General features: G+C 38.6%; 1 protein-coding gene across 1 annotated transcript; it reads right to left on the reverse strand.

Moving 5' to 3' along the window:
* Positions 1 to 8,300: 8,300 nt before the first annotated feature.
* On the reverse strand, positions 8,301 to 9,541 carry LOC115223631 (RNA transcription, translation and transport factor protein-like). Its single transcript, XM_029794300.2, has one exon. It carries the CDS (start codon positions 9,445 to 9,447, stop codon positions 8,698 to 8,700), a length of 750 nt encoding a protein of 249 aa, XP_029650160.1. The 5' UTR covers positions 9,448 to 9,541; the 3' UTR covers positions 8,301 to 8,697.
* Between the last annotated feature and the right edge of the window lie 4,809 nt (positions 9,542 to 14,350).

Raw genomic sequence — 14,350 nt, forward strand, 5'->3', positions numbered from 1 at the left:
TAGTCAATTACATCAACCCCAATACTTGACTGGTATTATTTTATCAACTCCGAAAATATGAAAGACTATGTCAAGCTCAGTGGAATTTGAACTCAGAACATGAAGACAGACAAAATGTCACTTAAACATTTTGCCTGGCATGCTAACAAGTCTGCCACCTCAATAATAATAATAATGATGATGATGATGATGATGATGGTTTCACATTTTGGAACAAGGTCAGCAGTTTTTGAAAGGAAAAGGAAGTCATTACATTGACCTCAGTACATGACTGGTACTTATTTTATTGACCCTGAAAAGATGAAAGGGGAAGTCGATGACCATGGCAGAATTTGAGCTCAGAATGTAAAGATGGACAAAATACTGCTTAGCATTTTGTCTGGCATGTTAATGGTTCTACCAGCTCACCATGATGCAATAATGCATACAACCAAAGTGCAATATAGGTCTGGACAGAAAGATGCACTCTCTTGTTTCCAAAGAAAGGACGCCGTTTTCTGACCACCAACTACAGAGGTATCGCTCTTGTGGCTAAAATTTACAGTGCAATGATGCATAATCAAATCCAACCTGAAATGGGGAAAGTTCTTTGTCCAAACCAAAATGGATTCATAAAGAACCTGATCAACACTTGGATATTATCTGTGCAAAGAATCAAACGATTGAAAGGAAGGAACTTAGAAGCCTTTTGTTGCTCTTTGTGAACTTCTGGAAGGTCTTTGATTTAGGACTTCAGGGGACATCTCATCCAGACCAGCTACTTTCCTGTTCTTGAACATCACATTGCTGACAAAATTTGAAACATCATTATTATTATTATTATTATTATTATAACTTTTGCACAGCTCCTAACGCTGGATATGTACTATAGTGTCAGCTGTTCACTATCAGTGAACTAAGGTAACACCTCTTATTTTCCAAGCACCTTCCGGAGTATTCAAGTGGTTCCAAATAAAGATGGTCGAAATATTGGGGATTTGCTGAATACTGCAGGAAACAATGGAAGCAGTCATAATGCCGTATAAGCATGCAGAACAGGGTGCTGTAATCTCCTGATGGTGATACAGACTTTCTGATATTCGGGTGGAAGTATCACAAAGTGGTACACTTGCACCCTTCTTATTTTTTCTACTCTAGGCACAAGGCCCAAAATTTTGAGGGAGGGGGCCAGTCGATTACAATGACCCCAGTAAGCAACTGGTACTTAATTTTATTGACCTCCGAAAGGATGAAAGACAATGTCGACCTCAGCAGAATTTCAACTCAATATTTATTGTGCTAAACATAGAGGGGACAGATAAAGGGATTAAATCGAATACATTGACTAAAATGTGTAATTGGTACTTATTTAATCGACCCCGAAAGGATGAAAGGCAAAGTCGACCTCGGCGGAATTTGAACTCAGAACATAAGAGCAGATAAAATACCGCTAAGGCGTAGGAGTGGCTGTGTGGTAAGTAGCTTGCTTACCAACCACATAGTTCTGGGTTCAGTCCCACTGCATGACATCTTGCGCAAGTGTCGTCTACTATAGCCTCGGGCTAACCAAAGCTTTGTGAGTGGATTTGGTAGACGGAAACTGAAAGAAGCCCATCGTATATATGTTTTTGTGTCTGTGTTTGTTCCCCCCCAACATTGCTTGACAACCGATGCTGGTGTGTTTACGTCGCCGTAACGTAGCGGTTCAGCAAAGGAGACCGATAGAAGTACTAGGCTTATAAACAATAAATCCGGGGATCGATTTGCTCGACTAAAGGCGGTGTGCTCCAGCATGGCCACAGTCAAATGACTGAAACAAGTAAAAGAGTAAAGCCCCAGGATGGTTAAGAGTCCTGTCGTCGAAACTTATCCAGGAGTCAATGAATGGGTGAAAGAGAGCCAGTGTAAGGGAGATAACTACACTTGGTGAAGCGCGGAATTAATCTCTAATGGGGACAGGTTGACAATTAAGGTTGAGTCGATCTAATGTGTAAATGGTGCTGGATATGGAAGGATGTGTATGAAGTTTCGCTGTTGCTGTTATTTAGCCTCAGATCAACACTAACTCTGAACGAGCAGACCTTTTATTAGAGGCATGATCACCATGTTTTTTAAGGGTACATAGTAATGACATTAATTAACCCTTTAGTGTTCAGATTATTGAATCAAACATAATGCCTATTGATTCCCATTGATTTGAATTAATCATGCATTATCTCATATCTTCAAGATCTTGATGGTGTAATTACCTAATGTAGAATAACATTGTAGGGTAGGTGTGAGAGCCTGGATCTGGTCAGTTTGAACATAAAACAGATTAACTATTTTGGCCGGATATGGCCGGTTTAAATACTAAAGGGTTAACCCTTCTTATTACCAACCTGTCCAAGACTGCTTTTCTTGGTTCTGTAATATAAACTTCCTGATTTAAAGAGATCTAATTTAAATCTTATTCCATCAAAATATGATGTTCATTTATTTTCCAAATACCAGCTTATAATAATAAAATTATTTTACTATATTCTTTATTATTTTCAAAATTTATTTTAAGTCAGTATAAGAGGGGCTGCTGAAAAGTTCCTGGTTTTGGGTAAAAGAAAATACAGGAGGATCAGTTAATTATAATTTTATTCAACATATTTCCCTCTCAGATTCACACACTTATTGCAATGGTCCTTCAGTTTTTCTAAACCCTGTAAAAGAACTCGGAATGTTGGGCCTCCAACTAAGCCTTTCAAAATATCCTTGAAACTAAGAACTTATCGGCACCCCTTTTACGTATATATATATATATATATTTCGTTTTGGGATTTGGCTTGCAAGATTCTTTATGTGAGTTCGTGTGTTGAAGCATATTCTGTTGTGTCTGGAGAGAGTCATTTTCTTTTTAGTGCCTTATAATTTAACACACCGGTAAGTGTGTTAAATTATAAGGCTCAAAAAGAAAATTACTCTCCCCAGACACAACAGTATATATATATATAATTTTTGTATTTGGTTTTCAAGATTCTTTATGTGAATTCGTGTGTTGAAGGATATTTTGTTGTGTCTGGAGAGAGTCATTCGCTTTCAGTGCCTTATTATTTAACACAGTCACCGGTTCGATTTCCACTCATTTGCATATTTATTTTTTTCTAAAATTATCTTGCAACCTTTTCAATAGCCATTGGCTCTCAACTACTGAAAAGGTTGCACAATGCAATGAAAATTTTAGAAAAATAAATAAGTAAATGAGTGGAAATCAAACCAGTGAATCATCATCATCATGAGTTAGACGGTCTGACTGAGGGCTGGCAAACCAGAAGGCTGCACCAGGCTCCAATCTGATCTGGAAATGTTTCCACAGCTGGATGCCCTTCCTAACACCAACCACTCTGAGAGTTTAGTGGGTGCTTTTTGCATGCCACAAGCACAGGGGACAGCCAGGCGATACTGGCATTGACCACATTCAGTGCTTTTTATGTGTCACTGGAGCAGGTGCCAGTCAGGTGGCACTGGCAATGACCATGCTCGAATGGTGCGTTTTATGTGCCACCAGCATGAGTCAGGCAGTACTAGATTTGACCACATTCATATGGTGTATTTTACATGCCACTGGCATGGAAGCCACTCAGGTGGGACTGACATCGACTATGCTCGAATGGTGCTTTTTACGTGCCAGTCAGGCAGTACTGGCGTCGGCTACGACAACAATTTCACTTGACTCAATAGGTCTTCTCAAGCACAGTTTATTGCCCAATGACTGAAGGGTACTCTTAAATGGACTGGTTATGCTACACTGGCATAGGCCACGGTTATGGTTTCACTTGGCTTGCCCGGTCTTCTCAATCACAGCATATCTCAAAAGGTCTTGGTCACTTGTCATTGCTTCTGTGAGGCCCAACGTTTGAAGAACACACTTCACCACCTCATCCCAGGTATTCCTGAGTCTACCTCTTCCACAGGTTCTCTCCACTGTTAGGGTGTGACACTTTTTCACACAGGTGTCCTCATCCATATGCAACACATGGCCATACCAGCCCAGTCATCTCTCTTGCACACCACATCTGATGCTTCTTATGTTCAACTTTTCTCTCAGTGTGCTTACATACTATCCTCAGCTGTCACAGCCCATGTTTCACTCTGAGCGAGAGGCCCTTTGTTACTAGCAGAGGTAGGAGCTTGCTGAAATTTGCCCAGGCTATTCTTATTCTAGCAGCTATGCTCTCAGAGCATCCACCCCCACTATTGACTTGGTCACCTAGGTAACAGAAGCTATCAACTACTTCTAATTTTTCCTTTTGGCATGTGACAGAAGCTGTTCTCTGCACATTTTCAGTGTTCCTTGCCTCTGTGCATTTGCCACACACAAAAACTATCTTACTAGTTAGCCTTTCTTTCACATTACTGCACCTCTTATGAGTCCATAGCTTACACCAGGTACATCTTTTGGAGTTTCTACCTATGCATTTTCTACAAATCGAGCAGGGCCATCTACCTGAAGGGATTTGTGATTTTTCTGCCTTTGTACTTACTAAGATTTTGGTTTTTGTTAGATTGACTCTAAGGCCCTTCGATTCTAGACCTTGATTCCACACATGAAAATTCTGGTGACTCAGCTATTAGAGCAAGGTCATCAGCATAGAGGAACTCCCAGGGGCATCCTGTCTTGGATTCCTCTGTTATTGCCAGGACTATAATGAATAAGAGGGGGCTGAAGACTGATCCTTGGTAGGCCCCTACCTGGAATTCTCTGTACTCGTTGCCAATCCTCACCTTATTGACAGCATCCCTGTACATCTATCCCTAGTTTCTGCATTGACCACCAGATAAGGGATCGGGGGACCCTGTCAAAGGCTTTCTCCAAGTCAACAAAAGCCAAGTAGAGAGCATTTTAGAATGCCCAGAAAAATCACTATATACCTGTAAAGGTATGTTCAAATGGTTCATTTTCTGTCAGATATAAATAGTGGGGCAATTTTTTTCAGATCTACACTAATTGGAAGATGTAAAAAAAAACTGTCTTGAAAAATGTCACATCCATTTTTGTCACGCACATCACGCCTGCTAAATGAGAATTGTGATCAGACATTGTAGCCCAGCAAATTCATTATCATTTTTTATAAAATTTCAAAGTCGATATAAACAAAAACCACAAGACTTCTAATGCTGCTCTTCTGGAGAAATTCAGAGCAGTCAATATTTTTAGGTGAAAAACAGTTATTTTGTGCAATGTCACGTATGCTACGCTTTTTTTGGATCATCTTCAAAAAATTCAACATACATTCTATGTACAAAATTCTTTTGCTTAATACTTGCCTGAATAGTCAAACTTTCCTGTGAAAAAATGAACTGATTGATCTTGTAAATGTTCAAGGTTTGCAGCTTAGGTATTTCGTAATTTGTGTATCACACACGGATGGCTCAAAGGCTGTCATAAAGTTGAGATAAGTAACAACCATCCAGGAGTACTGATATACAATTCAGGTGATGTCTTCAAGAAATTTGATGAAGAGGCAACTGTAGCTGATATTAAGAGTTTTCAGATGACAGAGTCAAGGTTGAGAGAAATTTTGCTACTTTTAAATATATCCTGAGCCAGCAAACCAATGATCACATGGATATAATTTTTTTGTAGCCAGAGCATCTAGGACTTCACTGGCCCATTTCCCTTCCTAATTTCCAAATCCTTTTTTAAAGGTTGGGTGTGACCTGGGGTACATTCAGTTATCACTTTCAGCATACTGAATAACCACTTGGGGAACCTTCTCTAGTTTAACTTTGAAAATAACCTAGTAAAATAATGTTGTCCTCGTTAATCTAATATTTGGAGTTCATTAATTCTTTAGCTGGCCCAGGCAATCAGCCTGACTGGATGATGCTTCGATAGGAAAAACAATCCTTTAGCATTCAAGATTACTTTGTCAAATGTAATACTTATTTATTCACACTGTTTTGTATTGATCGTGCACTGTCTTGTAGCTTCAAGATGGCAATGATGTAATTGTTTATTTTCTGAATGACAATAAAGGGAAGGTGTGAGAGGCCTCGTCTGGCCAGTTTGAACATAAAACAGGTAGAATATTTGGGCTGGATTTGACCAATTTAATGCTAAAGGATAAAACTGACCAAAGTCTTGTGAGTGGAATTTGATGAACAAAAATGGTGGGGGAAGTCTATCTGAGGGTCTGTTCCTGTTATTGGGGAAGGGGTAACAGACATAACCCATCAACAAGTCTAACACAAGCATCAGGTCTGTAGGTTATCTTTAATGGGTCCATTCTGTTGCTAACATTTAAGATAGGTCATAAGCATCACTCTTCTGAATGAAACCATCCTCATCATCATTTAATATCTGTTCCCTGCTGGCATGGGTTGGATGGTTTAACCCTTTAGTGTTCAGATTATTCTGTCAAATGTGATGTTTGTTTATTTAAAATGGTTTGAACTAATCCTGCATTATCTTGTAGTTTAGAGATTTCGGTGATGTGATTTTTTAGTTTTAGAATGACATGGTTGGGCTGAGATGAAAGGTGAGATATGGTCAGTTTCAATATATAACAGGTTAAATATTTTGGCCAGATATGGCCGGTTTGAATGCTAAAGGGTTAACAAAGATCCCAAAACTGCATCATGTTCATGTGTCTGCTTTGGCATGGTTTCTATGGCTGGGTGCCCTTCCTAATGCCAACCACTTTACAGTGTATACTGGATGCTTTTTTCATGTTACCTGCACTAATAAGATCACCGTGCAGCTTGCAAGACAATAATTATTACATTTTATACCATTTAATCTTAAGTTTCTCCATGAAGTGAAACTGTTATTATCATACAGGAGTGGCTGTGTGGTAAGTAGCTTGTTTACCAACCACATGATTTCGGGTTCAGTCCCACTGCGTGGCATCTTGGGCAAGTGTCTTCTGCTATAGCCCCGGGCCAACCAATGCCTTGTGAGTGGATTTGGTAGACGGAAACTGAAAGAAGCCTGTCGTATATATGTATATATATGTTTGTGTGTCTGTGTTTGTCTCCCTAGCATTGCTTGACAACCGATGCTGGTGTGTTTACGTCCCCGTCACATAGCGGTTCGGCAAAAGAGACCGATAGAATAAGTACTGGGCTTACAAAGAATTAGTCCCGGGGTCGATTTGCTTGACTAAAGGCGGTGCTCCAGCATGGCCGCAGTCAAATGACTGAAACAAGTAAAAGAGTAAAAGAGAGAGTATGCTATTGAAGTAGACAAGTAGAGGTGCATGGCTTAATGGTTAGGGTGTTGGACAACTTGATTGCAGATCCTGGCCTGGAATGTATCCAGGAACTCGAGGCAGCGATGATGGACCAAGAGGTGTTGTGGGTGGATACCATTGCTGTGGCCCCAGTTGGAACTCGACCATAATAATAATAATACATAACTGTCATGATCCCTGCCAAATATGATCAATGACGACGAAATACCAGTGCCACAAACCTGAGACAAGTCTGCACATCATTGTGGTTCATAGATTTATTTTTTGCATCTTTGGAGGTATGTGGGAGCCGTTTTCCACATGATTTCATAATCAATGCTGTGGGGTTTTTTTTTTCACTGTTTAGAAAGTGAATAAAACAAAACATTAATAATGCAAAATCTTATTGCTACTATTACAACTGTTTAGTTTTAGAAAATTGATAGACTTTTATCCAGTGATAGCAGCTAAATTAAATTAAAATATATAGGCGCAGGAGTGGCTGTGTGGTAAGTAGCTTGCTTACCAACCACATGGTTCTGGGTTCAGTCCCACTGCGTGGCATCTTGGGCAAGTGTCTTCTGCTATAGCCCTGGGCCGACCAATGCCTTGTGAGTGGATTTGGTAGACGGAAACTGAAAGAAGCCTGTCGTATACATGTAATATATATATATATATATATATATGTGTGTGTGTGTGTATATGTTTGTGTCTGTGTTTGTCCCCCTAGCATTGCTTGACAACCGATGCTGGTGTGTTTACGTCCCCGTAACTTAGCGGTTCGGCAAAAAGTAACCGATAGAATAAGTACTGGGCTTACAAAAGAATAAGTCCCGAGGTCGATTTCCTCGACTAAAAAAGGCGGTGCTCCAGCATGGCCGCAGTCAAATGACTGAAACAAGTAAAAGAGTAAAGAGTATATATTTAAAAAAAACTCTTTTTTAAAAGAAGGATTCGAATTTTTAGGATATTAATTAAATAAAATTAAGCTGCATTGTTCATAACTTCAATGAAAACACACATACACACACAAAAGAAAAACATTAGTAACAAAGGGAAACACGGTATTTGATTCCACGGCGCCAAATAAGGTTCCAATGAATAAAATGAGAGAGAGTTGTTTTGCTGGAAAATACTTTGTGCTGTCTTTAATGGAAATCTTCTTACAAAGCAGGATCTACCTAAAGAAAAATCACACACACACAAAAGAAGATATTAATTAACAAAACTTCAAACACACAGAAATGTGCGACGTGTATGTATAATAATAACTGGGACTTGAGTGTTTGTTGGGCTGGAGCTCAATTGATGTCTTTAATAGATATAACATAAAAGAAGAAAAAAAACCAACAATATTTCGGTCATCTTTCCTTGTTTTATATATGTTTAGGAAGGTTAAAAAAAAAAAGAAAAGGGCATTCAAGGAACAAGTGTCACAAAGTATAAAGTAATAATGACAGGCACAGAAATAGTAAAAAAACAAAGAAAATCTGTTCCTTTGAAAAGGGCCAATTCAAGCCCTACCTACTTTACCAAGCCTAGTGTCAGTTTTGGGGTTCGCCGTCAAAGCTTGTACCCCTACAATAATGCTATTTATGTTAGTTTGCAACTCACGGAGTTCCTTGATGTGCAGCAGACGCAATACCTTAGCAGCATCGTTCAATATGTAATCGCCAGCATCGAAACCTAACACTGTCTTATCAATTGGGATATGGTCCTTAGGGTTGCCCGAAAAGTTGCTTTTGGCAAGGGCTTCCTTGGAGAATTTCTCCTGCACCAGAATACAGATGGCTTTTAGCTGTTCCAGGTGATCGGGATGGGGTGGAATCTGCAGTATCATGGATAGAGATGCGATGCCGGCTTTGAAATGGGGGTCGTTAAAGTCCAGATTGTCGAGAGGATTCGAAGACTGGGTCTTTCCGTCGGCCTTCAGTCGTTTCACCGAATCGGCAGTGGCCACTTTGTACTTCTCCAGGTTGTCGCCGTATTCCAGACGAACGGCGTAACCCAGCAGCCAGTCCATCACCGCGGGGGTCTCGTCGGCGTTGTAAGGGCAACCCAATTCCGAGAGGTAGTTCTTGAAGGCTTCTTGCCATGTGTCGCTCGCCGTGTCGCGGATTGCGTCGCGATCGGAGATCTTGTAATGACGAATCTTTTGGTCTTCTAGCCAATGGACAATGGCTCGAATGCACTTATCGTCCTTGATGTTAAATGCCTCCGGGTTATGATATTCCAAAGCCAACAGTTTCCGCCTGAAAGACATTGTCGATGAATAAACAAACTAAAAATTTCGCCGACGACAAATAAATGACAATATGGCGGACTACGGAACTGCTGCTACCATCTGGCGATCGATCGATGTTGCTGTTCTAAGGGAGAGCACTGTTGGTATTCAAAACAATATAGACACACTTCAACGTGCTTTCTTTCCACCGCTGTAGTTGTAGTCTACCCTCCGGCAGGGGATGGTGGTGATCCCTGCTGTACTCTTTCACCACAACTGTCTTTCACTCTTACTTCCTGTTTCTGTTGTACCTGTATTTCAAAGGGCCGGCCTTGTCACTCTCTGTGTCACGCTGAATATCCCCGAGAACTACGTTAAGGGTACACGTGTCTGTGGAGTGCTCAGCCACTTACACGTTAATTTCACGAGCAGGCTGTTCCGTTGATTCGGATCAACCGGAACCCTCGTCGTCGTAACCGACAGAGTGCTTCCATGCATTCTACCCATTATTATTTTGGGGAATTTTCAGAAAAATTTTTTGCGACTTTGTGTTCTACGCACAGGAATTCATACTGTAATGCAAAACTCAAGCACAGAAAAAATTTTGGTGCGTGACTTAAAGGCTGATATTTTTAACACAACAAAACGTCAGAGGGTCAAAGAAACGAGGAGGGTATTAGGTAGTCGTGAGATGTGCTAAAAATAGCAGCTAAATAGCCTTTAAATCCCGAAAAAATGTTTGGGTTTTTTTTTATAGTTGTATAAATTCCACTCTGTAGAATAAAAAATTGCCAAAATTTCCTGAAAATTCCAAAAAAATAAATAAGTTAGGAGGCTGGAGTGGCTGTGTGGTAAGTAGCTTGCTAACCAACCACATGGTTCCGGGTTCAGTCCCACTGCGTGGCACCTTGGGCAAGTGTCTTCTGCTATAGCCCCGGGCCGACCAATGCCTTGTGAGTGGATTTGGTAGACGGAAACTGAAAGAAGCCTGTCGTATATATGTATATATATATATGTATGTGTGTGTGTTTGTGTGTCTGTGTTTGTTCCCCTAGCATTGCTTGACAACCGATGCTGGTGTGTTTACGTCCCCGTCACTTAGCGGTTCGGCAAAAGCGAACGATAGAATAAGTACTGAGCTTCCAAAAAGAATAAGTCCCGGGGTCGAGTTGCTCGACTAAAGGCGGTGCTCCAGTATGGCCGCAGTCAAATAACTGAAACAAGTAAAAGAGTAAAAGAGTAAAGAGTAAGTTATGAGGTGTTATATGGGGTGCTTAAAACAGAATTCCACTTAATCCAGTACACCTCTACTTTTTTTTCGTCACTTGCAATGGTAGTGAATTAACAGAATTGTCAGAGTTTCAGGCATAACAGTATTTAGTTATGGTTCTTAATGTTTTGGGTCCTTGCTTTTTCAGACCAGCCAGTACAGTATTCTATAATGCATTGGAGATGTGACTAGAATTAAAACAGAACACAACAAAACTCAAAATTAAGGAAATATTTCCAGTACATGAACACCTACCAAAAGGAACATTAAGAAGAAATATAATCTAGGCACAGGAGTGGCTGTGTGGTAAGTAGCTTGTCTACCAACCACATGGTTCCGGGTTCAGTCCCACCTCGTGGCACCTTGGGCAAGTGTCTTCTACTATAGCCTCGGGCCGAACAAAGCCTTGTGAGTGGATTTGGTAGACGGAAACTGAAAGAAGCCTGTCGTATATATGTATATATATATATGTGTGTGTCTGTGTTTGTCTCTCTAGCATTGCTTGACAACCGATGCTGGTGTGTTTATGTCCCCGTCACTTAGTGGTTTGGCAAAAGAGAACGATAGAATAAGTACTGGGCTTCCAAAAAGAATAAGTCCCGGGGTCGAGTTGCTCGATTAAAGGCGGTGCTCCAGCATGGCCGCAGTCAAATGACTGAAACAAGTAAAAGAGTAAAAAGAGTAATCTAAGAAATTTTTGTATTCAACTATTGGTGATGTGAGTGGATAACAAAAGAATAAAAAATAACATAAGAATTTTACGTTTCAGCAATCAAAACGATAGAGAAATATATCGACAGTAGTTCATATATCCCCAAAAGAAACATATTCTAAAGCATTAGAGCAATAATGTATTTTTTTAGGAAGTTAATAGTATGGAAAGCATAGTTGACTTCCATAGACCAATTTGATTAGTTTAAATATTGGGGTTTTTTTTTCTTCAAACAGAAATGTCTTCTTCTTTAGGTTGAAGGAGAAACAGGAATTGAGGTGTTTAATGCAAAAAACGATTTTTTCCTTTTTTATATTAGTACAAGACTACAAGATCGTACAGGGAGCATACAGTTCTTGCTTCCAAGTTTGTAGTGGGAAACGTTTTAGATGTGGGCATTGACTGAATACTTTATTCCTGGAGTTTAAAAAGGTCCCTGGATTGAGAAAGTTTTTTAAGATTCTTTCCCTCTCTGCCAAGTAAAGCTTTCATCATTTGCTCTCATTTATATGAGTCCAAAAAAAAATAACAAAATATGAATTAAAATGATCAATCTTAAGTTGAACAAAACCATATGAAATTGTATGAAGATATGAACTATGCCTAGAGGAGTCACTCCAGATATTTATGCCAGAGAGTAACCTAATTAACTGTTGATAGGAATTTGTGATAAACTAAGTATTTCTACAATAAATTTTTCAGTAGGTTCCCGAGATAACTTTAACACAATAGCGAGAGACATTGGTCATGATGAATATGATACCTGAGGGATAAATGCAAATCATCTTATCTAATTTATGATATGTGTATATATGTGTATGTGCATATGAATATATATAAAATCTTTTTAATTTCTTTAAATTAAAAAAATTATTTATTTATTTTATTGACTTTATTATTGTTATTTTCTAATTTTTGTATATAAAAAATATTTTAAACATTTAAAATTTTTTAAAATTTTCTTTAATTTCTAATTTTTAATTTTAATTTTTTAAAAAGTCTTTTAATTCAATTAATTTAAAATTATATTTGGCCTTTAATTTTATTTTATTTTTGATTTTCAAAATAACTCTCTTTTATCTTATAAGGTTGTCCCAAAAGTTCATAAACACTTGCGAAAATTTGAATTTTTATGCAATTTTTAATTGTTTGTTTGGGTTTATATTGTTATAAAATTCAATTTTCGCAAGTGTTTACGAACTTTTGGGACAACCTAATATTTCTATGTTTGACTTCATATTTCTCTCTCTATCTCTGTTTAATATCCACTCTCACAAAAGCTTCTTCTACCTTGCCATCATAATACAATTACTGCTGATTTTTCATTCACTTTTTAATACAATTCCTTTCTGTGTGGAATAGTATGAATGACTAAATATTGAAGAGTTGACCATGAGAGTAAGTGGCTTATAATCAAATTTGACCTGAAGACAATGCAACTGTTTTTGTGTTATGACCCAATTACAAAAACTAATGCTTTTATGACTGTTCTTTCCTCAATTTCGGAGCATCCTCTGCTCCATTTCTATCGAATGCCTCCCTCCTCCATTCTATTCCTTCCTCTCTCCCTTTCTTTCCTTTAGTCCTTCTTTTCCAATTCATCACTTTTTTCTTTCCCTTTCCTCTTTATCTCTCTTCCACTACCCTAAACTTATACTTATTGCCTCTCTTCACCCTCCTCCCCAAGCCTGTACCATTCTTTCAGTGTTCTGTTAGGTTATAACCAGAAATAAGTCTGACAAAAGTGACATCAATTTTCTAGGTTGTTCAATTTTTCTCAGCTTAGCAATGACCCAGTTGAATAAATTTATCAATAGGAATCTATAATGACTATTGGATACAGCTATAAGTAAAATTTACTACAATAAAGGAAAATATTTAATGACCATTATTTATACCTTATCTTATATAGATACGAGGTGGGGGCAGTTATTGAAAAGTTCCTGGTTTTAAGGGTATTATGAAAGGCCTGGTTGGAGGCCCAACCTTCCGAGTTCTTTTACAGGGCTTAAGAAAACTGAAGGACTGCTGCAATATGTGTGTGAATCTGAGATGGGAATATGTTGAATAAAATCATAATTAATTGATTCTCCTGTATTTTTTTTTACCCAAAGCCAGGAACTTTCCAGCACTCCCTCGTATCTATCTATCTATCTATCTACCTACCTACCTGCCTATCTATCTATCTACCTACCTGCCTATCTATCTATCTATCTATCTATCTATCTATCTATCTATCTATCTATCTATCTATCTATCTATCTATCTATCTATCTATCTATCTATCTATCTATCTATCTATCTATCTACCTACCTGTCTCATATATATATATATATATATATATATAATTTTTTTCACAACAAATTCCTATAGAATCAGTATCTATACCAATTGAAATGTGTACTTGTAGAAATTTTCATTAAAATATGTCCATTTTCTGGAAATAATGAGGAAACAAAGTACAGTGTGAGCACACACGTGTAGGAATGCCGAAAAAAAACTCATTTTTCTGAAAGTTATGAGGAAACAAAGCCGGTTCGTGTGAATTTTCCGAAACTCCTCTTCTCACCCATAGAGAGTTTTTCCCAACACAATCCGATATGTTTACAAAGTAGAAAACAGCACAGCTCCCATGACTTTAGGAAACATTTTTTCACGCTAAGAGTTGCTGAAGCATGGAACAAACTGCCGACATCAGTTGTTAGTTGTCGGAGCACTGCATCCTTCAAAACTTCCATGCTTCCTGAGATTCGCCGACACTACACCTGATTTTCTCCCCTCCATACACACGCAAGCATGTATCTGACTCATACACTCTTCAAAACTTCCATGCTTCCTGAGATTCGCCAACACTACACCTGATTTTCTCCCCTCCATACACACACAAGCATGTATCTGACTCATACATTGTTCGCTTCCCAGACATTTGTACATTACTGCATATGCTTTATACACACTT

The sequence above is a fragment of the Octopus sinensis genome, linkage group LG23 (assembly GCF_006345805.1).
Source record: "Octopus sinensis linkage group LG23, ASM634580v1, whole genome shotgun sequence".
NCBI classification, from domain to species: domain Eukaryota; kingdom Metazoa; phylum Mollusca; class Cephalopoda; order Octopoda; family Octopodidae; genus Octopus; species Octopus sinensis.